Genomic DNA, 27,951 nt, shown 5'->3' on the forward strand with positions numbered 1-27,951 from the left:
CGAATGCAAAAAGTGAATGCATTTTCAGGGCGGGGTTGAAGTCTGTGCCACCGATTGGTTCGTCTGTTGTGACATCATAGAATGCTCATCCAACGGTGAAGGAGAATGAAGACAGGAAGCTGCCTTGTAGACTCTCAGGAGGGGAATGGATCCTCTTAATAGGAGAAACCCCCCCTCCAGTGGTTACCCCCTATCTAAGAAGAAGCATTCGGCTGTCTCAAGAGAGACTGCGTTCTTCCATATTCTTGCACACACAGCTGGTACTTCGACCAAGTATGGAGGAAACCGAAGGCCCTCTCTGATTTAAACTTGAAGGTTTCTGGCTTTTCGCAGGTGAAGCGTTCAGCAAAGTTGTGGCCTTTCAAAAATCTCAGGATTATCCACCCCTTTATCCCTGACATTCTCCAGTAAGCAGAATAACACACACACACAGAGAGATAATCTCTAAAACAACCAACCGTGCTTTCCACAAATAGCCAGGATTTTTTGTTTATTTATTTTAAAAAAAAAACCATTTACAAAATAGTGTTAACAGGTTTTTACCAGTTTTGCATATACAAAGTCTACAGCGCCTGTTTTTTTTTAATTAACTGTACAGTGTTAACAAAACAAAGGAGATTTGGGAATCGTCAACCAGGGAACGGCTGAGGTCAGCTGCGGAGGAGGTCGACCTACGCTAAGGTTATTATTATTATTAATAATAATAATAGGTTTTTTCCCCCCAGGGGCTGAGGAGACTTGCTTTCTCCTCTTATTACCCAGGAAAGAAGGAAGGAAGAGGGCAGATTAGGAGCTGCAAAAACATGGAACTGGTATTTAAAGGGAATGAACGGGTTCTGACGGCGTTGGGAAACATTTGAAAACTCTCTAAGAGAGCATTTTAGGCTCTCTCCTTAAATGAAAATTCGGGGGACAGAGGAAGGAAGAGTTTTCTCAGCTAAAATAGCTTGTAGTGCAGAATCGTCCCCTTGTTTTAAATAGATAACCAACCCCACCCCCACCCCACCCTGTCTTCTAACTCACTCTGTTCCTAGAACATTGTTATTTACACTCACGGATAACTGAGCGTGTGGGAATTTGAGGAGGTGGATTCAACCATCAACACCCCTTTCCGTTTTACGCCAAGGCAAATATTTCCACCTGCATTACCCCCTCCCCCAAAGCGAGCTGGGTTAAGTTTCCCCACGGGGCGTTCACAGAGCAGCGATTAGCAATTATTAGGAAGAAGCGTTTCCTAGTGTTTTTTAAAACGTCGTGGTTGAGCTTAAGCGCGATATGCTCTGAACAGTGGAGTTCCCTGGATTTGCAGTTGCGAAGGCGGACGAATCGTAAGGGTCCCTGCAGCGACTCTGCCACGCTCACGCCCCATTTTCCACCCTGGAGGACTTGCGCAACTGCCAATTCGGGGTCTCGGGTGGCGGGCGGCGGACCCGTCGTGGATTGACCCTTATCCGGGGCAATCCGATGGGGCAATCCTCTGCCTCGGGAAGGAGTCTGATGATGTAGGCAGCAGAGACCGGGGGGCCTGTTGCGCTGAGAGACGGGGTGAGGGGAACCCCATCTTTGCAGGGGGGCCCATTTCCTGCGGGTCGGCACCAGCAGGCTGCACCGAAGGCCCCCAGTGCTCCTGGAGCGAGCGCAATGCCCTGCCGTACCCACGGCCGGGACTCAAATGTATATCCATGCCGGCAGTTCTGCTGCCCTGCCAACCACACGCCGCCTCTGCCTTCTCCCCTGGGGTTGCGAGTTTGGAGGCAGCCCGCTGCCGGATCGGAGCCCCCGCGCGGCTCGACAGCGCTTCCGCAGCTTGCCCGAGTCACCACGGCCGACTTCCCAACGTGTGGCGGCACACAGGGAGCCCGACGTTAAGTCCCCAAAGGAGAAGCAAAGTTTCTGTTTTTTGAGGTTCGCGAACGGGACGGGGTTACGGGGAGTTAGGCGCCGCCCAGATTTTATCCTGGAGTTCTCCGGCGGGCCTACAGGTCGTGGGGGACAGGGGCGTCACGGCCAGCCTCGCGAGGTTGCACGCTTTCTCAGTGTGGCGGCAGAGGCGTGGTGACGCCAGCAGCAGCAGCTACGCAGGGATACCTGCGAACACAGAAGGGGGGAAGGTCCAGGCTCCCAAGAGGCCGTTATTGTTATAATTATTATTATTATTGCACTGCGCCGGTAAAAGCAGAAGAGGCGAAGGAGAAAGAACGGCGGAGGCCTCTCCTCTATCACCGCTTCACTTTCGCGTCTTCCTTGATCTTCCAGATCATCAGTTCCATGCACGCCCGGGCGTCCTCGCTCGAGTCGTGGCCTTCCACTGCCGGGAAGAAAGACAAAGAGAGAACGCAGGAAGTTGTGACTCATCTTCTGGGGCAGTGGGGGCCAAACTCGGCCCTCCAGATGCTTGGGACTACAATTCCCATCATCCCTGACCGCTGGTCCTGTTAGCTAGGGATGATGGGAGCTGTAGTCCCAAAACAGCTGGAGGGCTGAGTTTGGTCACCGTTGCCTTGGGGCAACCAAAGAGGGACTCAGGAAGATGGGATGGAAGATGGGGTGGGGCGGTGAGTGACTGCAATACTTCAAGGACCGCCTCTTTCCATATGGACCTACCCGGACCCAGAGATCATCTTCTGAGGCCCTAATTCCTGTGCCTCCTCCTCGAGAGGTCCGGAGGGTGGCAATATGAGAACGGGGCCTTCTCTGCAGTGGCCCCCCGTCTGTGGAATGCTCTCCCCAGGGACGTTCGCCTGGTGCCTTCATTATACACCTTTAGGCGCCAGCCAAAAACGTTTCTTTTTAACCAGGCCTTTGGTTGACCTCATTGGCATCCTATGCCCTTTTAAAATGTGGCTCTTTGGGTTATTGTTCTTATTTTGAATTTACATATTGTGATGTTTTCTGTAAACCGCCCTGAGGCCTCTGGGTATAGGGCGGTATATAAATTCAATCAATCTTGGCCCTTGGCTCTGGGACCTGTGTCCGGGCTGAACGATAGGGGTGGAGATGCTCCTTCAGGTATACTGGACCAAGGCCGTTTAGGGCTTTCAAGGTCAGCACCAACACTTTGAATTGTGCTCGGAAACGTCCTGGGAGCCAACGTAGGTCTTTAAGGACCCGCATTATATGGTCTCAGCGGCCACTCCCAGTCCCCAGTCTGGGTGCCGCAATCTGGATTAGTTGCAGTTTCCGGGTCACCTTCAAAGGTAGCCCCACGTAGAGCGCATGGCAGTAGTCCAAGCGGGAGATGATCAGAGTATGCACCACTCTGGAGAGACAGTCTGTGGGCAGGGAGGGTCTCATCCTGCATATCAGGTGGAGCTGCCCTGGACACAGAATTGACCTGCCCATCCATGGACAGCCAGGCGTCTAAAATGACTCCCAAACTGTGCGACCTCTGCCTGGCTCCCTGCACAATCTCTCTTCTCGCAGGGAGGGAACCACCAGAAGGCCCTCGGAGCTGGACCTCAGTGTCTGGGATGGACAATAGGGGTGGAGATGCTCCTTCAGGTCTACTGGGCCATTTAGGGCTTTCAAGGTCAGCACCAACCCTTTGAATTGTGCTCGGAAACGTCCTGGGAGCCAATGTAGGTCTTTCAGGACCGGTGTTACATGATCTCGGCGGCCGCTCCCAGTCACCAGTCTAGCTGCCGCATTCTGGATTAGTTATAGTTTCCGAGTGACCTTCAAAGGCAGCCCCATGTAGAGCGCATGGCAGTAGTCCAAGCGGGACTGTAAGGCTGTTCCTTTATGGGGAAAAGGGGCATTGGGGTGTGTGGAATTGGAGCTGTAGGACTTTAGAGAGGCTGGTTTTCGGTGGCCAGGGCTTTGCAGCTCAGGAGCGGAGAGGGCGGAAGGCGGACTGAAGACCCCACGGATTCCCTCCCTTGCTCCCCATCCCCCTCCAAATTCTCACCGCTGTCCTGGATAATGCGCTTGAGGTAGTCGGCCATCAAGGTGCGCAGAGCTCGTTTGTAAGGCAAGCCCAAGCGGTGAGGGAAGACGACAGCCGTGTCCACCACAGTCCCGTGGATGAGCTGCCGGGAGAGACGGACGCAGACGGGGTCAAAGGGTTTCCCTTTCCCCCAAGTACCATATCTTTCGCTCTATAGGATGCACTTTCCCCCCTCCAAAAACGAAGGGGGAATGTGTGTGCGTCCTATGGGGCGAATGCAGGATTTTGATGAAGCCTGGAGAGCGAGAGGGGTGGGTGTGCACCGACCCCTCTCGCGTTCCAGGCTTCAGGAAGCTATCCGCAAGCCCGCGGAGCCCGGCGGGAGTTCCCTCCAGGCTCCGCAGGCTTGTGCACAGCTGCCTGCAACCTGAAGCCCGGGGAGCGCGGCGCTGAGCACTCCGGGCTTCGGGCAGCTCTCCGCAAGCCTTGGGAGCCCGGCAGGAACTCCCACCGGGCTCTGAAGGCTTGCGGATAGCAGCCTGCTGTCCCCGAAGCCAAAACAGCAAGACGGGGCGCTGTGCAGCCCTCCGTCTCGCTGTTCCAGCTTCGGGATGGCTGCGCAAAGCCTACGCAGGGCGGTGGGGTGAAGGCACCCCGCCGCCCTGCGGAGGCTACAAAGGATGTCCCCGAAGCCTCAAGCCTTTGGAGTGCAGCTGCGCTCCAAAGGCTTCAGGGATCTTTGAGGCTGGCGGTGGGGGAAAGCAGCACTTCCCCCCACCGCCAGCCCCACAGCTTCTGGGTCATGTGGCCAGCAGGACTAAGCAGCTTTTGGCGAACCAGAACAGCGCACAGAAACACCCTTTACCTTCCCGACAGAGCAGTACCTATTTATCTACTTGCACTTTGACGTGCTTTCGAACTGCTAGGTGGGCAGGAGCTGGGACTGAGCAACCGGAGCTCACCCCGTCATTGCGGGGATTCAAACCGCCAACCATCTGATCGGCAAGTCCTAGGCTCTGGGGTTTAACCCACAGCGCCACCCGCATCCCCTCCCCCAAAATAGGAGGCGTCTTATAGACAGAAAAATACGGTGAATCTTATTATTCAAAAAGCGAGCTCCTATTCACGTGGAGGAAGCCTAAAAGCTGATTCATTGTTAATAACTCATTCTCAAATTGGCCCCCTCTCTAAAAATCAGATTGCCCCCCCTGTGGGGCGTGTGTGTTGGGAACCAGGGAGATAGAAGGTATGCTTTGAAGAGTTGCGGCTCTGGGAATAAACCAGGTTGGAGTATACGGCAATGGGTTTGGGGTTTGTCTGTAGGACTGGGGGACGGGACGCGGCAATGGGTTTGGGGAATACCTGCCTGATCTAGCGTTGCTCAGCTGCTTCTGTATGAATGGGGTGGGGGGCACAGACTCCTCTGTTAAGCCGCTCAAAGGGGGGAAAGGACCCCAGCCCACCCTGCGGCTGATACATCGCTGCCTGGCTTTCCCCAGGCCAAGCAGAACTGCCCCGCCAGAACTGTCCCGTTACCTTCAGCGCAAACAGGTCGCTTTCCAGGCTGTGTCCGATCAGGATCGTGTCCGAGCTGAACATGCTCAGGAGGACGGCTTGGACGTCCCGCAAGGTGATGGAGGCGTTCTCCAGGTCCGCCTCCGTCACGCCGGAAAACCTGCGGAGGCAAAGATCAACGTCGTCAAGGAAATGGGAATACTCGCCTTTGCGCAGGCAGTCGTACAAAATTGCCGCTTGGTCAAGGTGTTGTTTAACCTGGAGGTAGGCTGTCTGAATTGTGTATTGATTTGTAATGATTTGTTGGGTCTCTGGACCGTAATAAAGATTGATGATGATGATAATAATAAATTTTATTTATACCCTGCCCTCCCCAAGACCGGGCTCAGGGTGGCTAACACCAGGTATAAAAACAATTGATTGAAACGCAACTTAAAAACAAGATTAAAATACAACATTAAAATACAGCCTCCTTTCAGCGGAAACTCAAATCAAAAACTTTTTGGGGATGAAAACGTCAAATCTTCACCAAGGCCAACTATCCAGACTGGTCCTACGTGGGCCGGGGAAAAGCCAGGCAAGTCCCCAAATAGGAGTTCCAGCACAGAAGGAGAAAGGAAAAAGGAAAGCATTCTCACCGAGTGTTGTAGTCCACGACTTTGTGGTCAGGCTTGACGAAGGTGTCATAGACGACTTTCAGCTCCGAGTTGATCACCGTGACCCGAGTCAGCTCCAGGCCTTGCTTAGTGTAACACTGTGGGAACCCGAAGAAGGAGAGAGAGATATTGGAGGGGGGGGTGTCTCAGGAAGCCTCCCTTTCTGCAGGCAGCCCTGATCCCCGATTCGCCAAACCCTCGCCTGATTCAACGACCCAGAGATTAATCCGATTTGGGGTCCAGAGAGGCAGGAATCAAGGGGGGTGAAGGGAGAGATTTCTGACAACTTTCAAGGCTGCTTCTGTTTCCCAGCGGTTAAGGAAGAGAGCTACGATTTTGGTTATCTTTTTTTAGAACAGACACGATAGATGATGATGATAGATAGATGATAGATAGATAGATAGATAGATAGATAGATAGATAGATAGATAGATAGAGATAGATAGATAGATAGATAGATAGATAGATAGATAGATAGATAGATGATAGATAGATAGATAGATAGATGATAGATAGATAGATAGATAGATAGATAGATAGATAGATAGATAGATATAGATAGATAGATAGATAGATAGATAGATAGATAGATAGATGATAGATAGATGATAGATAGATAGATGGATAGATAGATAGATAGATAGATAGATAGATAGATAGATAGATAGATAGATATAGATAGATAGATAGATGATAGATAGATAGATAGATAGATAGATAGATAGATAGATAGATAGAGATAGATAGATAGATGATAGATAGATAGATAGATAGATGATAGATAGATAGATAGATAGATAGATAGATAGATAGATAGATAGATAGATGATAGATAGATGATAGATAGATGGATAGATGACAGACAGACAGACAGACAGACAGATAGACAGACATAGAGACAGGTGATAAATAGATAATAGAGATGATAGATAGATAGATGACAGACAGACAGACAGACAGACAGATAGATGATAGATAGATAGATAGATAGATAGATAGATAGATAGATAGATAGATAGATAGACAGATGATAGAGATAAATAGATAGATAGATGATAGACGTTCAGACAGACAGATGATAGATAGATAGATAGACAGACAGAGATGATAAATAGATGATAGAGATAGATAGACAAATAGACAGACAGACAGATGATAAATAGATGATAGAGATAGCTAGCTAGATAGCTAGATAGATGATAGACAGACAGACAGATGATCGATAGATAGATTATAGAGATAGATAGATAGATAGATAGATAGATAGATAGATAGATAGATAGATAGATAGATGATAGATAGATAGATAGATAGATAGATGATAGACAGATAGATAGATAGATTGAGTCATGCCTTGGTTATCAAACAGAATACAGAATGTGTTCGATTCCCAGAACCGTCCCACAGCCAATTCGAAGCCGCGCCGGACGTTCGGCTTCCAAAAATCGTTCAAAAACCGGAACACTCACTTCCGGGTTTCGACCACTCAGGAGCCGAAACGTTCGAGTTCAAAGGTGTTCGGCTTCTGAGGCTCCACTGTATTTCCCAGCAGTTAAGGAACAGAGCTACGGTTTTAGTTAACTTTTTTCAAAACAGACACGATAGGCAGACAGAGACTCATTCAAAGATGAAAGAAGCAGCCTCTTTTGAGCTGATTTTAATGGCTATCGTTTTTCGAAACTGCCCCAGCAGATGACCAACTCCAGCTCCACCAACCATTTCGCAGTCTAAGGCGTAGATGCCCGGGTTTCCGTCCGCGCTGGGCACCTTCTCAAAGGTCTTCACGAAACCTTCCAAGCTCTCCTTCCTGCCGTCGTGAACGTGTTGCTGAAAGAGGGAAGAGGAAATTAGAGGGGCAAAGAGAGAAGGTAGGCGGCTTATTTCACCTCGCCTGGCTTTAGGAGGACATGGGCTTTGAAAGCGGATCGGGACAAATTCATGGAGAAGCTTCCAGGCTTAAAGGCAGTCTATCATCATCATATTAGAATTTATATACCGCCCTATACTCAGGGCAGCTCAGAGAATAAAATCAAGATACAAAAACACAAAATACCTAATAAAAATGAAAACAACAACCCAATAAAGTAAAGGTAAAGGGACCCCTGACCATTAGGTCCAGTCGTGACCGACTCTGTGGTTGTGGTGCTCATCTCGCTTTATTGGCTGAGGGAGCCGGCGTACAGCTTCCGGGTCATGTGGCCAGCGAGACTAAGCCGCTTCTGGCGAACCAGAGCAGCGCACAGAAATGCAGTTTACCTTCCCGCCGGAGCGGTACCTATTTATCTACTTGCACTGGTGTGCTTTAGAACTGCTAGGTTTGCAGGAGCTGGGACCGAGCAACGGGAGCTCACCCCGTCATTGCGGGGATTCGAACCGCCGACCTTCTGATCGGCAAGTCCTAGGCTCTGTGGTTTAACCCACAGCGCCACCTGCGTCCCTAACAACCCAATAACGCCCCCCCCAAAAAAACCCCCCACATTTTAAAAGGGCATAGGATGCCAAACAGATCAACCAAAGGCCTGGTTAAAAAGGAACGTTTGTGCCTGGCGCCTAAAGGTGTATAATGAAGGCACCAGGTGAACCTCCCTGTGGAGAGCATTCCCACAGACGGGGAGCCACTGCAGAGAAGGCCCCGTTCTTGTGTTGCCACCCTCTGGACCTCTCGAGGAGGAGACACACGAAGGAGGGCCTCAGAAGATGATCTCAGGGTCCGGGTCGGTTCAAATGGAAAGAGGCGGTCCTTGGGGTATTGCGGTCCTGAGCCGCTTAAGGCTTTATAGGTCGAAACCAGCACTTTGAATTGAGCCCAGAAACGAATTGGTAGGCAGTGCAGTCAGACCAGGATTGGAGTAAGATGCTCAAACCGTCTTGCTCCGGGGAGCAACCTGGCTGACGTTCACACGGACCGGCAGGGCTCCCCAAGGTTTCAAGCAAGGGGGCATTCCCAGTCCTACCTGGGGCAGGACTGGGCCTAGGATCTTCTGCCTGCAGGGCAGGAGCTCTACCAGTGAACTACGACCTGCGCCTAGATCTAACGACCACGCTTCTACCCCCTGGGGCTCCATGACAGAGGACAGGCAAGATAAAAGGAAACCACGGAAATTTGAAAGTAACTTACTTTTGCGACTTGGCACCCGGGGGAGCCCACCGCTCCCGAACAGCAGTTGTAATGGGTTTCCCAACCACCAGGAACTGAAAGGGAGGGAAAAGTTTGAGCAAGGAGGACACTGTGGCTTAGGAATCAGCAAAAAGGCATTTCCCAGAAGGTACCAGCTGAATGATACGCAGAGGCTGTCCTTACTCGCAATATTTGCACCCTGACTTTCTCTCAAGCACTCAAGGTTTTAAATTAATAGTAACGGTGGTGATTGTTGACAACCAAAGGGATGAGATAAATAAGGGGAAGGAGCCGGGGAGGGAAGAGGAAACAGCAAAGCTCAGAGAGTGGCTCTTTGCCGAAGCTGCACAACGACTAGGTCGGGGAATTGAATTGGTCCGGTACATTCTGGTGCTGGAGGAGACTCTGGAGAGTCCCATGAAGATCAAACCGATCCATTCTGAAGGAAATCAGCCCTGAGTGCTCACGGGAAGGACAGATCCTGAAGCTGAGGCTCCAAGACTTTGGCCACCTCCCTGGAAAAGACCCTGATGTTGGGAAAGATGGAGGGCGCAAGGAGAAGGGGACGACAGAGGACGAGATGGTGGGACAGTGTTCTCGAAGCTGCGAACATGAGTTTGACCAAACTGGGGGAGGCAGTGGAAGACAGGAGGGCCTGGCGTGCTCTGGTCCAGGGTTTCACCAAGAGGCGGACACAACTAAACGACAACAAGTATTTGTTCTATCCCCTCCGTGTCTCAAAACACTCAAAATCCATGTATTCCTTCCTCACACCAAACCGTATTCAGCCTTGTACAACAGTCCTACCAGGTAGGCCACCCTCAGAGAATGCGACTTGGCAAGTTTCAGGGTCTGCGGAGGGATCCAAACACAGGACCCAGGACCTCTGCCTGCCTGTTGAACAAGGCGGAAAAGGTTCGCTGAATTCTTTTCGGTGCCTGCGAAAAACATTTTCGTTCAGGCGAGTCTGTCCAGACACGCAGAATGTCAGTGTCTCCTTTAACCTGTTGCCGATTTCATTTCATTTCACTGAATGTTCAAAACAGCCTCTCTTTTTTTTTACCAATAACTTGGTTATTCTATTCCAGGCATAGGCAAACTCCAGATATTTTGAGACTACAACTCCCATCATCCCTGACCACTGGTCCTGTTAGCTAGGGATGATGGGAATTGTAGTCCCAAAACATCTGGAGGGCCGAGTTTGCCTATGTCTGTTCTATTCTCTTCGGAAACCCCTTTGAGGGTTTTTTTGGGGGGGGGGGTGGAAAGGCTTTTACAACCAAGCGGTGTAGAAATTCTAAGAAATGTGCAAACGGGAGGTTGTGGACTCTCCTTCCGCAGAGGTTTATAAGCGGAGGTTGGGTCCGTCATGGATGCTTTGAGATTCCGGCATTGCAAGGGGTGTTGGGGTTAGGCTGAATGACCCTCAGGACCCCCACTCCCAAGCCACGAGAAGAAGCAGCTCAGTGCAATTCTCACAGGTTGTTGCAAAGACGAAACAGCGCAGGGAGGTGGAGCGCGGGCGGAAGATGCAAACCGCCGCAAACACCCACTCTCTGAGCTCCTGCGGAGGAAGGATGAGTTGCGGGAGGAAAGGAACTCAAATGCAACGCTCTACCTCTCTGCTTGCGCAACTTCCCCCAGTGGTGGACGCATTCCTCCTTGCGGACGCAGTTCCCAGACGGAGTCACCATGTACTCGGTGCCGCAGCGGCAGCAAACTCTGCAGGAGCCTAAAAATTTGGGGGAGGGAGGGAGAAAGAAAGAAAGAGAGAGAGATTCAATGAATTGCTGTGTTTTTCGCTCCATAAGACACACCTGAACATAAGAGGCACCGAGATTTTAGAGGAGGAAAGGGGGAAAAGCCCTGTTTTCTGGGGGAAATCAGCTCACAGTTGTGCAGCTTCTTTTGCAAAGGGGAAAAAATCCTGTTTTTATGGGGTTCAAATCCCGGCTCAGTGGGTGAACCTGCCTCTCAGCCCAACCTACCTCCCAGCGTTATCACTGGCGATAAAGCGGGGGGGAGGAAAATGACACAGGAGGGGTTACAAATGCAACGGATCGATAGATATGAGGATCGCCAAGCCAGAAGCGCTTGCGGGTCTTGCCCCTCTCCCCACGGAGCTTACCGTCGGTCGATTTCTTCTCCTCCGCGTTGAAGACGACAGCGCGGCCAGACGTCTCGGGGCACGGTAGGGGGTACCCATGCTCCTTCAGGTCCTCCTCCGTCAACACGTACTCCTTCAGCCGGCGGTAGAGGGAGGCCCCTGAGGGTGGCAAAGAGATCGGCTCACTCAATAAAACCGGCTGAGCCGAGACGTTATCCCCTGCTCTCCTGATTTCAGAGGGATCGCAAAGGTTTTGTGGTGTTCTGCTCGGTCCCTGCTCCTGCCCACCTAGCAGTTCGAAAGCACGTCAAAGTGCAAGTAGATAAATAGGCACCACTCCGGCGGGAAGGTAAACAGCGTTTTCGTGCGCTGCTCTGGTTCGCCAGAAGCGGCTTAGTCCTGCTGGCCACATGACCCGGAAGCTGTACGCCGGCTCCCTCGGCCAATAAAGCGAGATGAGCGCTGCAACCCCAGTCAGCCACGACTGGACCTAATGGTCAGGGGGTACCTTTACCTTTAGGGACGCTGGTGGCGCTGTGGTCTAAACCACTGAGCCTCTTGGGCTTGCCGATCAGAAGGTCGGCGGTTCGAATCCCCGCAACGGGGTGAGCTCCCATTGCTCGGTCCCTGCTCCTGCCAACCTAGCAGTTTGAAAGCACGTCAAAGTGCAAGTAGATAAATAGGTACTGCTCTGGCGGGAAGGTAAACGGCGTTTCCGTGCGCTACTCTGGTTCGCCGGAAGCGGCTTAGTCCTGCTGGCCACATGACCCGGAAGCTGTACGCCGGCTCCCTTGGCCAATAAAGTGAGATGAGTGCCGCAACCCCAGAGTCGGCCACGACTGGACCTACTGGTCAGGGGTCCCTTTACCTTTTTACCTCGCTCTGGATTTAGGGATTAAACGGCCCCGAGGGCCTCATAAGGCAGAAAGGAAGGGGGCGCAGACACAGAGACACACAGAGAGAAGAGACAAAGAGGAGCCTACCTTTCAGGTCCTCCGGCCGCAACTGAGCAGCCGCAGAGCGGTTCAAGGTGAAGCTGGTCTTGGCTGCCAGTTTGCCCCCCAGCATGGCCTCGTGAGACACCAGTTTCCGGTTGCCAAACCCTGGGAAGGAGGAAAGGAGCCGGGTACGAAATGGGCATGTTAGTGAGCGTTTCTGAAAGCAGGCTCCAGCCAGGGACGCTCGAGTCTGCGAATTTCTGCGCAACCACCCGTGGATCGGATGCAGTTAGCAGGCCGTAGCTCAGAGCAGGCCCACTGAAATGAATGAGCACGGCTAAATTGGGTCTGTTTTTACTCAATGGCGTGGACACTGAGGTCCAGTTCCCAGGGCCTTCTGGCGGCTCCCTCCCTGCAAGAAGTGAGGTTACAGGGAACCAGGCAGAGGGCCTTCTCGGTGGTGGCACCCTCCCATCAGATGTCAAGGAAATAAACAGCTATCTGACTTTTAGAAGACATCTGAAGGCAGCCCTGTTTAGGGAAGCTTTTAATATTTGAATCATTGTATTTTAGTATTTTGTTGGAAGCCGCCCAGAGTGGCTGGGGAAACCCAGCCAGATAGGTGGGGCATGTATGTATGTATGTATAAATAAATACTACTAATAATAAAAAGGGACGCAGGTGGCACTGTGGGTTAAACCAGAGCCTAGGACTTGCCGATCAGAAGGTCGGCGGTTCAAATCCCCGCAATGACGGGGTGAGCTCCTGTCGCTCGGTCCCAGCTCCTGCCAACCTAGCAGTTCGAAAGCACATCAAGTGCAAGTAGATAAATAGGTACCACTCCGGCGGGAAGGTAAACAGCGTTTCCGTGCGCTGCTCTGGTTCGCCAGAAGCGGCTCAGTCATGCTGGCCACATGACCTGGAAGCTGTACGCCGGCTCCCTCGGCCAGTAAAGCGAGATGAGCGCCGCAACCCCAGAGTCGGCCACGACTGGACCTAATGGTCAGGGGTCCCTTTACCTTAATAATAATAACCTTACAAAAGCAGCAAGCAAGGAAAGATACGCACTGCGAGCATCATGCGCGGGGCTGGGAAGGGCGCTGCGCAGCTTCTTCAAGGTATTCACTGCCACGTTCAGGTAGATGTTGCGGCTGGTGCTGCGGTCGTAGACCACCTTCTCCTCCGCCAGGGCCTGTGGACGGCACATCGTTGGCCGGAGAAATGAATGAAGAAGAAGAAGAGTTTGGATTTGATATCCCGCTTTATCACTACCCAAAGGAGTCTCAAAGCGGCTCACATTCTCCTTTCCCTTCCTCCCCCACAACAAACACTCTGTGAGGTGAGTGGGGCTGAGAGACTTCGGAGAAGTGTGACTGGCCCAAGGTCACCCAGCAGCTGCAGGTGGAGGAGCGGGGAAGCGAACCCGGTTCCCCAGATTACGAGGCGACCGCTCTTAACCACTACACCACACTGAATAAATACCGCCCTTCTGCAAAACGGGCTTCGTTTCTGCAGGTGGCTCGAGGGCCGGAAAGCTCATCTGTTTGCTGGTGAAGTGTTTTTACATATCTTTTTACATATCTCTACAGGTACAGATATCTCATACCTTTTTACATAGCTCTACAGGTGAGGATTTTTATGTTCTTTATGTTCTTTAGTGCTTACTTCTGGCTTTGTTCCCTGTTGTTATTTCCTGTTATTATTTCCTAGATATTAAAATATGCGGTCAAGGGGTCTGGAAACTAAGCCTGGCGAGGAACAGTTGAAGGTGCTGGGTATGTTTCGCTAGGACTCGAACCCGTGGCTTCAAGATATACGAGGAAGGAGATCCAGACTAAGTTATCGGGGGAAACTCTCTGGCAGTAAGAGCTGTTCGACCAGCTGTCAGCTGTTGACTGGCAGAATCCGGGACCAGGGAGAAGAGTCGGTGGAAGAAGATTGGAAGAAATTTAAAGACTACCTACAGAAATATTGTAAAATTAATGAATGTTAGAATGATGTTGGATAGAAATTAAGTGGTTTCCAGCTGTAAAGCTTTAAGAGAATACGGGGGGGGGGGGGAGGGTTAGAAATAGGTAAAAATTTAATGGTAAGGATTTGCTGAACCAACAATCTGAAGTGGAAAACAAAAAAGGGAGGTATGAGGAGGTCCGGGAAACAAGCTAAAGGAAAATAAGCAATGTAAAATCTGTGTGTTTTTAATTATTTTTATTTTGTATTTTTGTTACTTTTTCCTTTTTCTTTTATTTTTATTGTATTACTATAAAAAATCTTAATAAATATTCTATAAAAAAAAAGAGCTGTTCGACCGTGGGACGGAGGTGGTGGACTCTCCTTCCTTGGAGGCCTTTAAGCAGAGGTTGGGCGGCCCTCTGTCATGGATGCTTTAGCTGAGATTCCCGCACTGCAAGAGGGCTGGAATGGATGATCCCTGGGGGTCCCTTTCCAACTCTTCCATTCTGCGATTCTACTCCCAAGTCTCTTTGAGATGCTTTGGTGTAAAAAGTGGCAAATAAAAATACAGTGGTGCCTCACAAGACGAAAAACCCGCTAGACGAAAGGGTTTTCCATTTTTCGATGCGCTTCGCAAGACGAATTTCCCTATGGGCTTGCTTCGCAAGACGGAAACGTCTTGCGAGTCTTTTCGCTCCCCCCCCCTTTTTCTAGGACGCTAAGCTGCTAATAGCCTTTTAGCCGCTAAGCCTTTAATAGCCGCTAAGCCGCTAATAGCGCTAAGCCGCTAATAGGGTTGCTTCGCAAGACGAAAAAACCGCTAGATGAAGAGACTCACGGAACGGATTATTTTCGTCTTGCGAGGCACCACTGTAGAAAGATGGTCGATTTTGTTCACTCACTCCGTTCCCAGTTCTTCCTCCCACCAATCCTAGGTTCACACTCAGCCACTCCAGGGTCTTAACAGATAATTGGGACTATAATTCCCGGGAGCCTGAGCCAACACAGCCAAGGCGGAGGACAACGGGAGCTGTGATGCGGAAGAAAGTCACCCAAGAGGTGCAGCGGTTGGGCAGGGTGTGTTGGTCTTCCCGTAAATGAGCGGCAAGCTATTAAGCATCCAGAATTCTTTCCGTACCCCACCCCAAATAACCCCCCCGCTCCTCGGTCCAGTAAATCTGAAGGAGCATCTCCACACCCATCGTTCTACCCAGACACTGAGGTCCAGCGCCGAGGGCCTTCTGGCGGTTCCCTCATTGCGAGAAGCGAGGTTGCAGGGAAGCAGGCAGAGGGCCTTCTCGGTGGTGGCGCCCTCCCTGTGGAACGCCCACCCGTCAGATGTCAAAGAGATAAACAACTACCAGACTTTTAGAAGACATCTGAAGACAGCCCTGTTTAGGGAAGCTTTTAACGTTTGATGCATTACTGCATTTTAATATTTTGTTGGAAGCCGCCCCTCAGAGTGGCTGGGGAAGCCCAGCCAGATGGGCGGGGTATAAATAATAAATTATTATTATTATTATTCCTCAAAGGTACGAACCTTGTCGAACGCTTCCTGCTGCGAGGTGCACGACTTCAGGCACTCGTCGATGAAGAGGTTGAGGTATCTCTGCCGGATGTTAGTGGGAACCTTTGCCCCGAATTCGGTGGGGATCACTGGCCTTTTCAAAGTAGCACTCTGGGGGAGGAGGAGGAGAGATTCGCCTGAGGAATTCGGCTGACGCATCGCCCGCCCCTTTTCCCAACAGGCTACTGGGATCTGTGGGGCTATGGCATGTGCGACTGGCCCGCGAGACTGGGAGACCTGGGTTCAGATCCTCATGCTCGGTCATGTTGGGTGACCTTGGGCAGCTAAGCAGTCATCTTGGGTCCAGCCTACCTCGCAAGGCTGTTGTGAAGATGAAAGAGGGGCGGGGAGGAGATGAAGGGGAGCTGAAGGCTCCCCGGACACTGAGGTCCAGGACCTTCTGGCGGTTCCCTCGCTGCGAGAAGCCAAGTTGCAGGGAACCAGGCAGAGGGCCTTCTCGGTGGTGGCGCCCGCCCTGTGGAACGCCCTCCCATCAGATGTCAAAGAGAACAACAACTACCAAACATTTAGAAGATATCTGAAGGCAGCCCTCTTTTAATGTTTAATAGGTTATTAAACAAATAGAGTGGCTGGGGAAACCCAGCCAGATGGGCAGGGTATAAATAAATTATAATTATAATTATAATTATAATTATTATTATTATTATTATTATTATTATTATTATTATTATTATTAAGGCACACAGGCACGGTTGAGACACTGGACTTTGCCGCACAAGGGCTAAAGTGATTTCCAAACGGGTTTGGAAAAACAGCTGCCTTCTAGGCTCCAGCCTAGCCAACGGTGAGGTGAGGATGGGAACTGTGTTTTGGAAACCTCAGAAAGCCCTGCCAGACAGTCCCTCTCCTGACCTAAGGAGCATCTCCACCCTGATTGTTCAGCTCGTACACCAGGGTCCAGCTCCGAGGGCCTTCTGACGGTCCCCTCCCTGCAAGAAGTGAGGTTACAGGGAACCAGGCAGAGGGCCTTCTCGGTGGTGGCCCCTGCCCTGTTGGAACGCCCTCCCATCAGATGCCAAAGAGATAAACAACTACCTGACTTTTAGGAGCTAGGCAGAGGTCGCACAGCCTGGGAGTCATTCTGGACTCACAGCTGTCCATGGAGACGCATGTCAGTTCTGTGTCCAGGGCAGCTCCATCTGGTACGCAGGATGAGACCCTACCTGCCCGCGGACTGTCTGGCCAGAGTGGTGCATGCTCTGGTTATCTCCCGCTTGGACTACTGCCATGCGCTCTACGTGGGGCCACCTTTGAAGGTGACACGGAAACTACAATTAATCCAGAATGCGGCAGCTAGACTGGGGACTAGGAGTGGCTGCCAAAACCATATAACACTGGTCCTGAAAGACCTACATTGGCTCCCAGGATGTCTCCAAGCACAATTCAAAGTGTTGGTGCCAACATTGTCAAGCCTGGACACCGGGGTCCATCTCCTGAGGACCTTCTGGCGGTTCCCTCCCTGCGAGAAGAGAGGTTGTGCAGGGAGCCAGGCAGAGGTCGCACAGCCTGGGAGTCCATGGAGGTGCAGGTCCATTCTGCGTCCAGGGCGGCTGTCTACCGGCTCCATCTAGTACGCAGGATGAGACCCTACCTGCCCACAGACTGTCTGGCCAGAGTGGTGAATGCTCTGGTTATCTCCCGCTTGGACTACTGCCATGCGCTCTACATGAGGCCACCTTTGAAGATGACCCGGAAACTGCAATTAATCCAGAAGACGGCAGCTAGACTGGTGACTGGGAGCAGCTGCCGGTACCATATAACTCCAGTCCTAAAGGATCTCCACTGGCTTGCAGTACGTTTCCAAGCACAATTCAAAGTGCTGGTGCTCATCTAGAAAGCCCTATTATCACTTCACTACTTCCAACGATGCCTATCTACAATTCTATGCAGCCCAGCGCATTTCACAACCCATTTTTGACAGAAGCCCGGGCAAGACACAGAAAACAGTCTGCCCCCCGCGTTCTGCGTGCTCCCTTGTGAAGCAATTCTGGGGGGGGGGGCAGGGAGTGGAGAGAATCTGTACCTGCAGTGTGGGAGCGTGGGCTATCCTTTTGGGGACGTTCGTGTTGGTCGTCTTGGACGCCATCCCAGCGAGCGTGCGGGCTTTCAGGGATAGGGCTTCGGCCCCGTTGGGAGACGCTGTGCTGCCAGGCGGAGCGGTTTTCTTGAGGCCTCCTAGGGCTGGGGGGCAAGCAAGCAGAAAACATGATAAACCTAACATCTAGAGCTAAACCCATACAGTGGTACCTTGGTTCTCAAACTTAATCCGTTCCGCAAATTCCATTCAAAAACCAAGGCGTTCCAAAACCAAAGCTCGCTTTCCAGTTGAAATAGATTAATCCGTTCCAGACTTTTAAAAACAACCCCTAAAACTGCAATTTAACATGAATTTTACTATCTAACCAGACCACTGATCCATAAAATGAAAGCAATAAACAGTATACTGCAGTCACACAATCAATCAATCCATCGGTAGCTGTGGGTCGGTCCACCGTCCTTCAGACCATGTGGGGGGCCGGACTATACTTTTGGGGTGGAAAATGAACGAATTCCTATGCCCCACAAATAACCCAGAGATGCATTCTAAATCAAAGGACACATTCTACTCATGTAAAAACATGCTGATTCCTGGATCGACCACGGGCCGGACTGAGAAGTCGATTGGGCCGCATCCGGCTCACGGGCCTTAGTTTGCCTACCCCTGGGTTAAAACATGGGCAGGATTTTAACCACACTTGTAAAGTATGGATAATTTGGAAGGATAAAAATTTGGGTAAGTGTTGATATGAAGTTGTAAATATTATCGTTAGGACCCAGGGAAGGGAGGTGTGCGGAAGTCAGGAGATTCAGAGCAATCTCGATAGTTGGATCTTGAATTTTTTGTTGTTTTATGATTATACTTATTAAAATCAAATAATAATAAAAAACGAGAGAGGAACACAAAACTTTTCTCTATGCATCCCCCACCCCCAGCAATTTTGGAAACTTCCATAATATCTCCTTCGGGGAGTAGAGGCGCCTGACTAGTTATCGACTGCCATGCCGAGAGAGATAACTACGCGGCAATTTATGATACCCAGGGCGAAGATCCTGGTGACATACTCTCTCCCTGTGCAGACAGGGAGATTAAATGGGATTCGCCTCCTATGCTCTGAAGGAGCCGTTCGTCACACCGGAGGAAGAAGCTGTTTTCGGATACGGAGGACTATCTCGTAGTGAGAGTGACTGCCATCGCGGCAAGACACTGCATAATAACCCTCAAGGTTCGCCCCCTTAGGGCATCAGCAAAAACTCCCTCCTTTTAACTTTTTTTGAGACTGGAACTAATTACAACTGAAGCGATATCCCTGCAGATTACCGTATTTTTCACCTATGAAATGCACCAGACCACAAGATGCACCTAGTTTTTGGAGGAGGAAAACAAGGAAAAAAATATTCTGAATCTCAGAAGCCAGAACAGCAAGAGGGATCGCTGCGCAGTGAAAGCAGCAATCCCTCTTGCCTGCACTCGCTCCATAAGACGCACAAACATTTCCCCTTACTTTTTTGGAGGGAAAAAGTGAGTCTTATAGAGCAAAAAATACGGTAATTCTCATCCGCAACGCAAATTGACTGCTGGCGTAAAGAAGAGGCGTTAATTTTAACAGGCAAGGAAAAACAAAGCAAAAAAAAAAGCTTATCCTGTTTCTCTGTAATTAACTAAAGTTCACACCACGGATGAGATCGCTCCTGCTTCTTAAAAAATAATAATAATTGTTTTATATTACTCTTACCTCTCTGTCCTGTCCGTGTGGCGTCGGCTGTAAAAGTGAAACTGGAAACAGCGTGGGAATGGAATGCAATGTTTACTTAAACTGGCGCAAGATAAGGGGGAAGACGAACAGAACGCAATGCGGCAAAGGGACTGCGGAAAACCCCACTGATTGTTGGCATCAGTGGGACGATTATTGGGTGAGCAATTGGGAGAGATCAGGGCTGAGGTGGGCAGAGTGGAGCTAGAGTGGATCCCGCAGATCCCATCAGGGCACTCCGCATTTTCTTAAGGAAACACAGAACAGTTGCAATCACTTTGAATCTTAAGATGGGGGTGTCCTCCCAAAACATGTGTTAGGTAAAAGGTAAAGGGACCCCTGACCATTAGGTCCAGTCATGGCCGACTCTGGGGTTGCGGCGCTCATCTCGCTTTACAGGCCGAGGGAGCCGGCGTACAGCTTCCGGGTCATGTGGCCAGCAGGACTAAGCCGCTTCTGGCGAACCAGAGCAGCACACGGAAATGCTGTTTACCTTCCCGCCGAAGCGGTACCTATTAATCTACTTGCACTTTGATGTGCTTTTGAACTGCTAGGTTGGCAGGAGCTGGGACTGAGTTACAACAAAGTTACAACAAAAATTACAAACATTGAAGCCAAAATAAAACAGTACAAACAAGCAAAGCAAAACATGAGGGGGGGAAAACAAAACAAAAAAGAAAAACGCACATCTACAAATAAAACCGTATCATCATTCTGATCGTTAAGTCACATATTGACACATATTGACTTCCTTCCTTTGTTCTAAGACCTTGGAATTTTTACTCTTTCTAAATTGTTGTGTCTAATGTAGATTTGTTGGCAGGAGCAGGGACTGAGCAACGGGAGCTCACCCCGTCATTGCGGGGATTCGAACCGCCAACCTCCTTATCGGCAAGTCCTAGGCTCTGTGGTTTAAGCCACAGCGAAGGTAAACAGTGTTTCCGTGTGCTGCTCTGGTTCACCTGAAGCAGCTTAGTCCTGCTGGCCACATGACCCGGAAGCTGTACGCCGGCTCCCTCGGCCAGTAAAGCGAGATGAGCACCGCAACCCCAGAGTCGGCCACGACTGGACCTAACTGTCATGGGTCCCTTTACCTTTTTTATTATTACCCTGTCATTCTGATTGTTCTGTTTTCCTTTTTCTCGTTTACGAACCTCCTGATACCTGAGTGCCAGACAGGTAGCCATTCCAGAAATAACAAACCCAGATGAAGACAAAAGGGTGGGATTAACTTGGCTGGGAAACAGGGAAATGTGAATATATTTTTTGTTCCACTTGATGGGTGTTTGGTGGAGGGCAAGGGGAACCATGGGGCAGGGTCCAGGATGCTCAGATTACGGCCACCAGACCTCCCCTTTCATGATGTAACCGTGATGTATGAGTGATGTAGTTTGGAGGGGTGTAATATGGGGACGCAGGTGGCGCTGTGGGTTAAACCACAGAGCCTAGGACTTGCTGATCAGAAGGTCAGCGGTTCGAATCCCCGCGACGGGGTGAGCTCCCGTTGCTCGGTCCCTGCTCCTGCCCACCTAGCAGTTCAAAAGCACGTCAAAGTGCAAGTAGATAAATAGGTGCCGCTTCGGTGGGAAGGCAAACGGCGTTTCCATGCGCTGCTCTGGTTCGCCAGAAGCGGCTTAGTCCTGCTGGCCACATGACCCGGAAGCTGTACGCCGGCTCCCTCGGCCACTAAAGCTAGATGAGCACTGCAACCCCAGAGTCGGCCACGACTGGACCTAATGGTCAGGGGTCCCTTTACCTTAATGTAGATTACCTCTATCCTTATACTTTTTGCACTATTCTTCTCTTTCTTTAACCCTGAAGGGCACTCCGCATTTTCTTAAGGAAACAGAGAACAGTCGCCATCACTTTGAATCTTAAGATGGGAGTGTCCTCCCAAAACACGTGTGACCATTACACACACAAAAAACAAAACGCCATGCTCTACCAGATGTTGAAATAGGCCTGTCACTCAGAAAGGAAGATCCCCACCCTTTGTAGCAGAGAAGCTTACCGCACTTGGAGACTGCAGGAAGAGCCGCGTTGGGCACGTGAGCTATCCGTTTCTTCTCCCCTTTGTGCATTGCCACGGAGGGTCTCGGGGGTGCCGGAGACGGCCGTGTGGGGGGCAGCTTCCGGGCCAGCTGGGCCGCCTGCTTCTGGGCCAGCTGGATCCGCTGGTAGCACACCTCTTGGGCCGTTGGGGGCCGGTACGGGCGGAAGACGGGCTTGGTCGGGGCCTCGGCCTGCGCGGAGAGGAAGGGGGTTGGTTGGCACCGACAAGACAGGGGGCGGCAAACCGAGGCCAGAGTTTGAGCCAATTATAAAGGAAGGGGCAGGAAGGTCAGCCCCGCCCACTTAATGATCCAGAGTGATCCATGCGACGGTCACCTCCAGGCTTGACTACTGTAATTCGCTCTATGCGGGGCTGCCCTTGAAGCTGTCCCAGAAACTCCAGCGGGTGCAGAATGCTGCAGCGAGGCTCCTCACGGGGTCTCTGCCATGGGAGCATATTCACCCAGTGCTTTTCTAGCTGCACTGGCTCCCAGTGAAGTACAGGGTCAGATTTAAGGTGCTGCTTTTGACCTTTAAAGCCCTTCACGGCCTAGGACCCTCGTACCTACGGGACCGCCTCTCCCGGTCTGCCCCACGGAGAGCCTCAAGGTCCATAAATAGCAACACCCTAGTGGTCCTGGGCCCTAAGGAAGTTAGATTGGCTGCAACCAGAGCCAGGGCCTTTTCAACACTGGCTCCGGCCTGGTGGAACGCTCTGCCTCATGAGACCAGGGCCCTGCAGGATCTGATTTCTTTCCGCAGGGCCTGTAAGACAGAGTTGTTCCGCCTGGCCTTTGGCTTGGAGCCAATTTGATTCCCTCCCCCTCTTTCTTTTTCCATTTTCATTTCTCCTCCTGTGATGAGGCTACATTTTAACATTTCAATATTTTAATGTTGTATTTTATTCTTTTTTAAAGTTGTATTCATTCAACTTGTTTTTATTATTGCTTGTTAGCCGCCCTGAGCCCGCCCTTGGCTGGGGGGGGGGGTATAAATAAAAATTATTATTATTATATATGCAAAATGCGCCTGGCTAAATTTGCACAGGGCTCTAGATGTCCGGGGACTCCACCTCCCATCAGCCACTGGGGACGGAGGATGGGCTTTGTAGTGCAAGGTTAGGCAACCTAAGTGGGGTTAAAATCCTGTCCATGTTTTAACGCAGGGGTAGGCAACCTAAGGCACGTGGGCCAGATTTGGCCCAATCGCCTTCTAAATCTGGCCCGCGGATGGTCCAGGAATCAGCATGTTTTTACATGAGCAGAATGTGTCCTTTTATTTAAAACGCATCTCTGGGTTATTTGTGGGGCATTGGAATTCGTTCATTCCCCCCCAAAAAAATATAGTCCAGGCCCCCACATGGTCTGAGGGACGGTGGACCGGCCCACGGCTGAAAAAGCTTGCTGACTCCCATTCGTAGTGGGACGCGATCCAGCAAGCGCCACATGCGCTACACCCAATACATAGCAAGGCCGCCTTTGTTCTCTCCCCATGGCCTCAAACCCATTGTAAGGTAGTCTAGGTACAGCGGTGCTAAGGAACGGCGAAATGTTTGAGCTTCGCCGTTTCATTTCACCCATGTCCCTTATCTCTCTGTTAGATCTGGGGAGGGGGGGGGGAACGACTAATGGATGGTTGGGCGAAAAGCACAAGACGTTATTTGTGCTGACCACAGACCTTACTTGTCAAAACAAAGCTTTCGTGGCAAGGCAGGGAGAAAAAGGAGTCAGCACACACCTCGCAAACACTGAGCCATTAAAAGCTCTCTGCTTTCGTTTCACGGGGTGAAAAACAAAGCCGTACTGCCTTTCCCCTCCGGAGCGGAAAATTCCAATAAAAAGAAACCGGGGAGGGAGGAGAGGACAGATAAGAGATTCCACAGATGTTGTTGGACCACAAATCCCAGCATCCGTGGCCACTGGGGGCTGATGGGACTTGGAGTCCAAAGACATCTGGAGGGCCAAAGGTTTGCTGCCCATCCCTGAGCTAAGAAGTGATGTTCCCCTCTCTCAGGAAGGGAACTTACGGCCTTCTGAACATTCCTGGACTCTCTCGTTGTCTGTGACCATTGGGCTATGCTGCCTTGAGGCTGACGAGAGTCTGAGACCCGATGATGACACTCTCTAGAACCCCAGCAAATCTGAATATTCAGACCAGGGTGGAGAAAAATCAACGCTGTTGTTTTTTAAAAAGAAAAGAAAAATCAGATTTTTAAAATCATTTAGATCGGATTTTTAAAATAAAATGCTTTCAGAGGAAAAATCTTTCTAAAGATTTGCTATTTTAGTCCAATAAGGAAATAAGGATTTGTTTTCCATTTTTCATGTGTGCTAAAACTCCGTCTAAGCTTTTTGTTTTGTTTTTAATTGTTTAACCACATCAGCTAACAAACATGGACACGTACGCTACGATGTTACGGTCTTAGTTAAATGAATTGTTCAACTTGTTGCTAAGGAACAAGTTCTCCTGGCAATAAAGCACGGCATAAAAGTTGCCCAAATATAAGCAGTTAACTTATAAAACCTCACAACAATTTCATAATGATCTGTACTTCTAATAGTATAACAAAATCAGTAATTCTTCATGTAACCGTAAAAACTACTCTGAAAATGTATAATTCCAAAACGTATGTCTATTTCAGCAGCGGTATCGTAAAAGCCTGTTTTCGTAAGGCGGCGGATTTAAGCTTCGACTTTTCGCGTTCGGAATTTGGAAGGGGTGGGAAGAGTGAGGTTTATATTCAGGCCAATATGGAACAGGTCTCAGTGTTTCGATTTCTGGGAATGAAGTTGAGACGACCTAACCTGGGGAGAAAACAGCAAAGACCCGATGAAGAGAGCACAGCAGAGGTTATATTCTCTGAGAATCCTCCGAAAGAACAATCTCTCAAAGGACCTGTTGATGGGATTTTACCATTGCACTGCGGAGAGCGTATTAACTTATGGTCTGTGTGTGTGGTTTGGGAGCTGCACGGCCAGGGGAAAAACAATGCTGTCCAGGGTTGTAAAGACTGCGGAGAGAATAATTGGGCGCACTCTTCCCACCTTGGATCAAATCTATGCTGTCAGGTGCCATAAGAAAGCGGCAGAGATAGCGCAGGACAGTGCGCACCCCGGAAAAGATCTCTTTCAGCTTCTGCCTTCTGGAAGAAGGTACAGGGTTATAAAGGCCAGGACTAGCCACCTGAGAAACAGTTTCTACACAAATGCAATTCTGGTTCTAAACGCAGCATAAGGAGTCTCTATAGTATATTGTATTTTAAAATAGGGTTTCAGAGTTTTTAGGGGGTTTTGTATGTTTTATGTAGTTTTTCAATTTCATTGTTCTGCATGGGACAATGACAATAAAGATATCGGATATCGGATATCGAACCCTGTATCTTTGGGCATGATCCAGCTGCTGCTAATGGTTTTCTGATGCTCTCGATCTCCCCTGCTATCAACTTACGTTCCCTGGCTTTGTCGCGTGGGAGATCCTCCGCTTCTGCCCAGGAAAGAGTGTGGTTAGACAGTCTTCGGCCGGCTTTTCCTCGGCCCCTTCCTCTTTCGGCGGCTGGCAGGGGGGGAGAGAGAAGGAGGGAGGCAGGGGATTAAAAGAGAGAGGGTTAATGAAAGGGAAAAACGGCTCTCTGTTCCACCACCGTTTGCACATTTTGCTGGGAAGGAGGGTGGGAAAAGAGCCTCGCCTTACAGTAACGGGAACCGCGAAACGGAAGCGAAAGCGAAACAAAGAAGATTTGTGGGGAGGGAAAGTCACTGCGCAGAAGCAATTGCACAAGGGGTGAGCAACCTTTTCCAGCCGTGGGCCGGTCTACCGTCCCTCAGACCATGTGGGGGGCCGGACTATACAGTGGTACCTCGGGTTAAGTACTTAATACGTTCCGGAGGTCCGTACTTAACCTGTAACTGTTCTTAACCTGAAGCACCACTTTAGCTAATGGGGCTTCTGTGCGATTTCTGTTCTCATCCTGAAGCAAAGTTCTTAACCTGAAGCACTATTTCTGGGTTAGCAGAGTCTGTAACCTGAAGCGTATGTAACCTGAGTTACCACTGTATTTTTTTTGGGGGGGGGGAACTGAACGAATTCCTATGCCCCACAAATAACCCAGAGGTGCGTTTTAAATAAAAGGACACATTCTACTTGTGTAAAAACACGCTGGTTCCCGGACCGTCCGAGGGCCTGATTTAGAAAGCGACTGGGCCGCATCCAGCCCCCGGGCCTTAGGTTGCCTACCACTGCCCTTGCGTGAGAAAATGGAAGCTGGTTTCTCAGAAAGCCCTGCCGGGAAGGATAGCCCTCACCTCGCAGCCTTCTGGCCTGCAGTTACAGGCTTTCGTCAGCGATGGGGGGAGCCTCCAAATGCTCTTAGACTCCGGCTCCCATTGGCCATCGCGGTCAGAGGCGATGGGAGTTGTGATCCAGACCATCTCTTTCATCTGCACCACACCGACTTGCATTTATTAGTGCAAGGTTCAATGTTTTTCCATCGAACCTGAGCTACAGATTTTCCAAGGGTTTGGTGTCTCCGCTATGCGAGTGTGACGGGAAAACAGTTGAATCTCTTCCTCATATAATGTTCAACTGTCCCTTACATAGCATAGCTAGGACTAAATTCCTGGGTCCTGCTTTACTGCGCTTGGTTGACAGGCCTGTTGAGTCACATGCTGCACTGCTCTTGCAGGATACAGATCCTTCTGTAACTCTGCAGGTGGCGAGATTCCTGAATGCGGTTATCTCACACACAAAAACCACCAAAAAATTACAACAACAACAAAACTAATCGGACAGTCATGATGAGAGTGCATGACGGATCTCGTCTCCAGTTTTCCTTTTTCTGTGAACCGTCCCTTGGATCTTTCCGGGCCCCAAGCAGTTACTGTTGCTGTTCAATGACCAACCACCCTTGCATCGTGGTGTTCCCCTTCTGTTGTTAGATGTACCGGTTTTTATGCTTCTGTGCTTTTATGTTTGTACATATTTTGTGGACTAATAGCCGTAAATAAAATTGAATTGAATTGAAATTGATCCAGAAACCCCTGATCACAAACCGTGTCCTGAAACTAACTCTCAGTAGAAGAGGCATTCGCCGCTCTCAGGAGAGAACGTGCCTTCTCGAACCAGGGTTTCCGAAACCGGGGTCTCCGGCTGCTTTCGGACATCCCTGAGCATAGGTCCTGCTAGCTATGGGAGTTGCAGTCCCAAAGCAGCCGGAGAACCAAGCTTGGGAAACCCTGTTCTAAACAGAGGCATCCTCCCTCCTCCTGTAAGCTGCTTCTTAGATTAAGGACGGAGCCTTTAGGTTCCTGCCGGACTACAACTCCCAGCAGGCCCACCAAGCAAGAGTGAGGGACGGTGGGAGTCCAGCAAAAATCTGGAAGGCCTCTCAGCTTCCCTGTCCTCATTTTACATTACAGTGGTGCCCCGCAAGACGAATGCCTCGCAAGACGAAAAACGCGCAAGACGAAAGGGGTTTTCGGTTTTTGCGTCGCTTCGCTAGACGATTTTCCCTATGGGCGAAACATCTTGCGAGTTCTTGTGAGTTTGTTTCCTTTTTCTTAAAGCCGTTAATAGCTGCTAAGCCGCTAAGCCATTAATAGCCGATAAGCCGCTAATAGCCGTGCTTCGCAAGACGAAAAAACCGCAAGACGAAGAGACTCGCGGAACGGATTAATTTCGTCTTGCGAGGCACCACTGTATGCTCAGCAGGGTGGATAAAAATCAATGGTTTTTAAAAATTTAAATCAGATTTTTTTTTTAAAAAAATAAGATTTTATATTTATTTTTTAAAAACTATTTCAAAAGATTTTCCATTTAAGTTACATTATACTCCGCAGGCTATTCATCAGGAAATAAGGATTTGTCTTTAAGTTTTTCATGCGTGCTGAAACTCAGTCTAAGTTTTTTTTATTATTATTGTTTAGCCACATCAGTTAACAAACATGGATATGATGTTACTGTCTTAGTTAAATAAATTGTTGAAACTGTTATTAAGGAAATGGTTGTTTTTCTCCTCCCAATAAAAGACAGCAGAAACGTTGTCCAAATATAAACAGTTAACTTATTAAACCTCACCATAATTTCATAATTATTGGTCTATGTATTTCTAACAGTAGAACCAAATCGGTAATTTTTGATGTAACTGCAAAAACGACTCTGAAAATTTGCTATTCCAAAAATGAAACTGTCATCGTGTTGTAAATGTTAAGATGATACCAGCAAGAATGAGTCTCTCTGTAAAAAAAGATCTAAATCAAGTCTTACTGACTGGTGATTTAAATGGTGATTTAAATCAAATCCACCCTGATGCTCAGTGCCACTGAGTTACTTTTATTTGTGCGATAAATCAC

General features: G+C 49.8%; 1 protein-coding gene across 2 annotated transcripts in view; it reads right to left on the reverse strand.

Annotated features, from left to right (window-relative positions):
- Nucleotides 1-473: 473 nt before the first annotated feature.
- Nucleotides 474-27,951, reverse strand: part of REXO1 (RNA exonuclease 1 homolog) — a 41,316-nt gene continuing 13,838 nt past the window's right edge. For both annotated transcript variants that reach the window (XM_081895405.1, XM_081895406.1), the window contains exons 3-16: nt 25,052-25,156; nt 21,564-21,795; nt 17,785-17,942; nt 15,714-15,851; nt 13,289-13,412; nt 12,266-12,385; nt 11,304-11,441; nt 10,794-10,907; nt 9,176-9,249; nt 7,774-7,884; nt 6,040-6,155; nt 5,423-5,561; nt 3,908-4,028; nt 474-2,308 (exon numbers count right to left, since the gene is read on the reverse strand). In XM_081895405.1, the coding sequence (XP_081751531.1) occupies nt 2,220-2,308; nt 3,908-4,028; nt 5,423-5,561; nt 6,040-6,155; nt 7,774-7,884; nt 9,176-9,249; nt 10,794-10,907; nt 11,304-11,441; nt 12,266-12,385; nt 13,289-13,412; nt 15,714-15,851; nt 17,785-17,942; nt 21,564-21,795; nt 25,052-25,156 (1,779 nt within the window). In that variant the 3' untranslated portion in view covers nt 474-2,219. The remainder of the gene's footprint in view (nt 2,309-3,907; nt 4,029-5,422; nt 5,562-6,039; nt 6,156-7,773; nt 7,885-9,175; nt 9,250-10,793; nt 10,908-11,303; nt 11,442-12,265; nt 12,386-13,288; nt 13,413-15,713; nt 15,852-17,784; nt 17,943-21,563; nt 21,796-25,051; nt 25,157-27,951) is intronic.

This window comes from Podarcis melisellensis (genome assembly GCF_964234715.1).
Source record: "Podarcis melisellensis genome assembly, chromosome: 18".
NCBI classification, from domain to species: Eukaryota; Metazoa; Chordata; class Lepidosauria; order Squamata; family Lacertidae; genus Podarcis; species Podarcis melisellensis.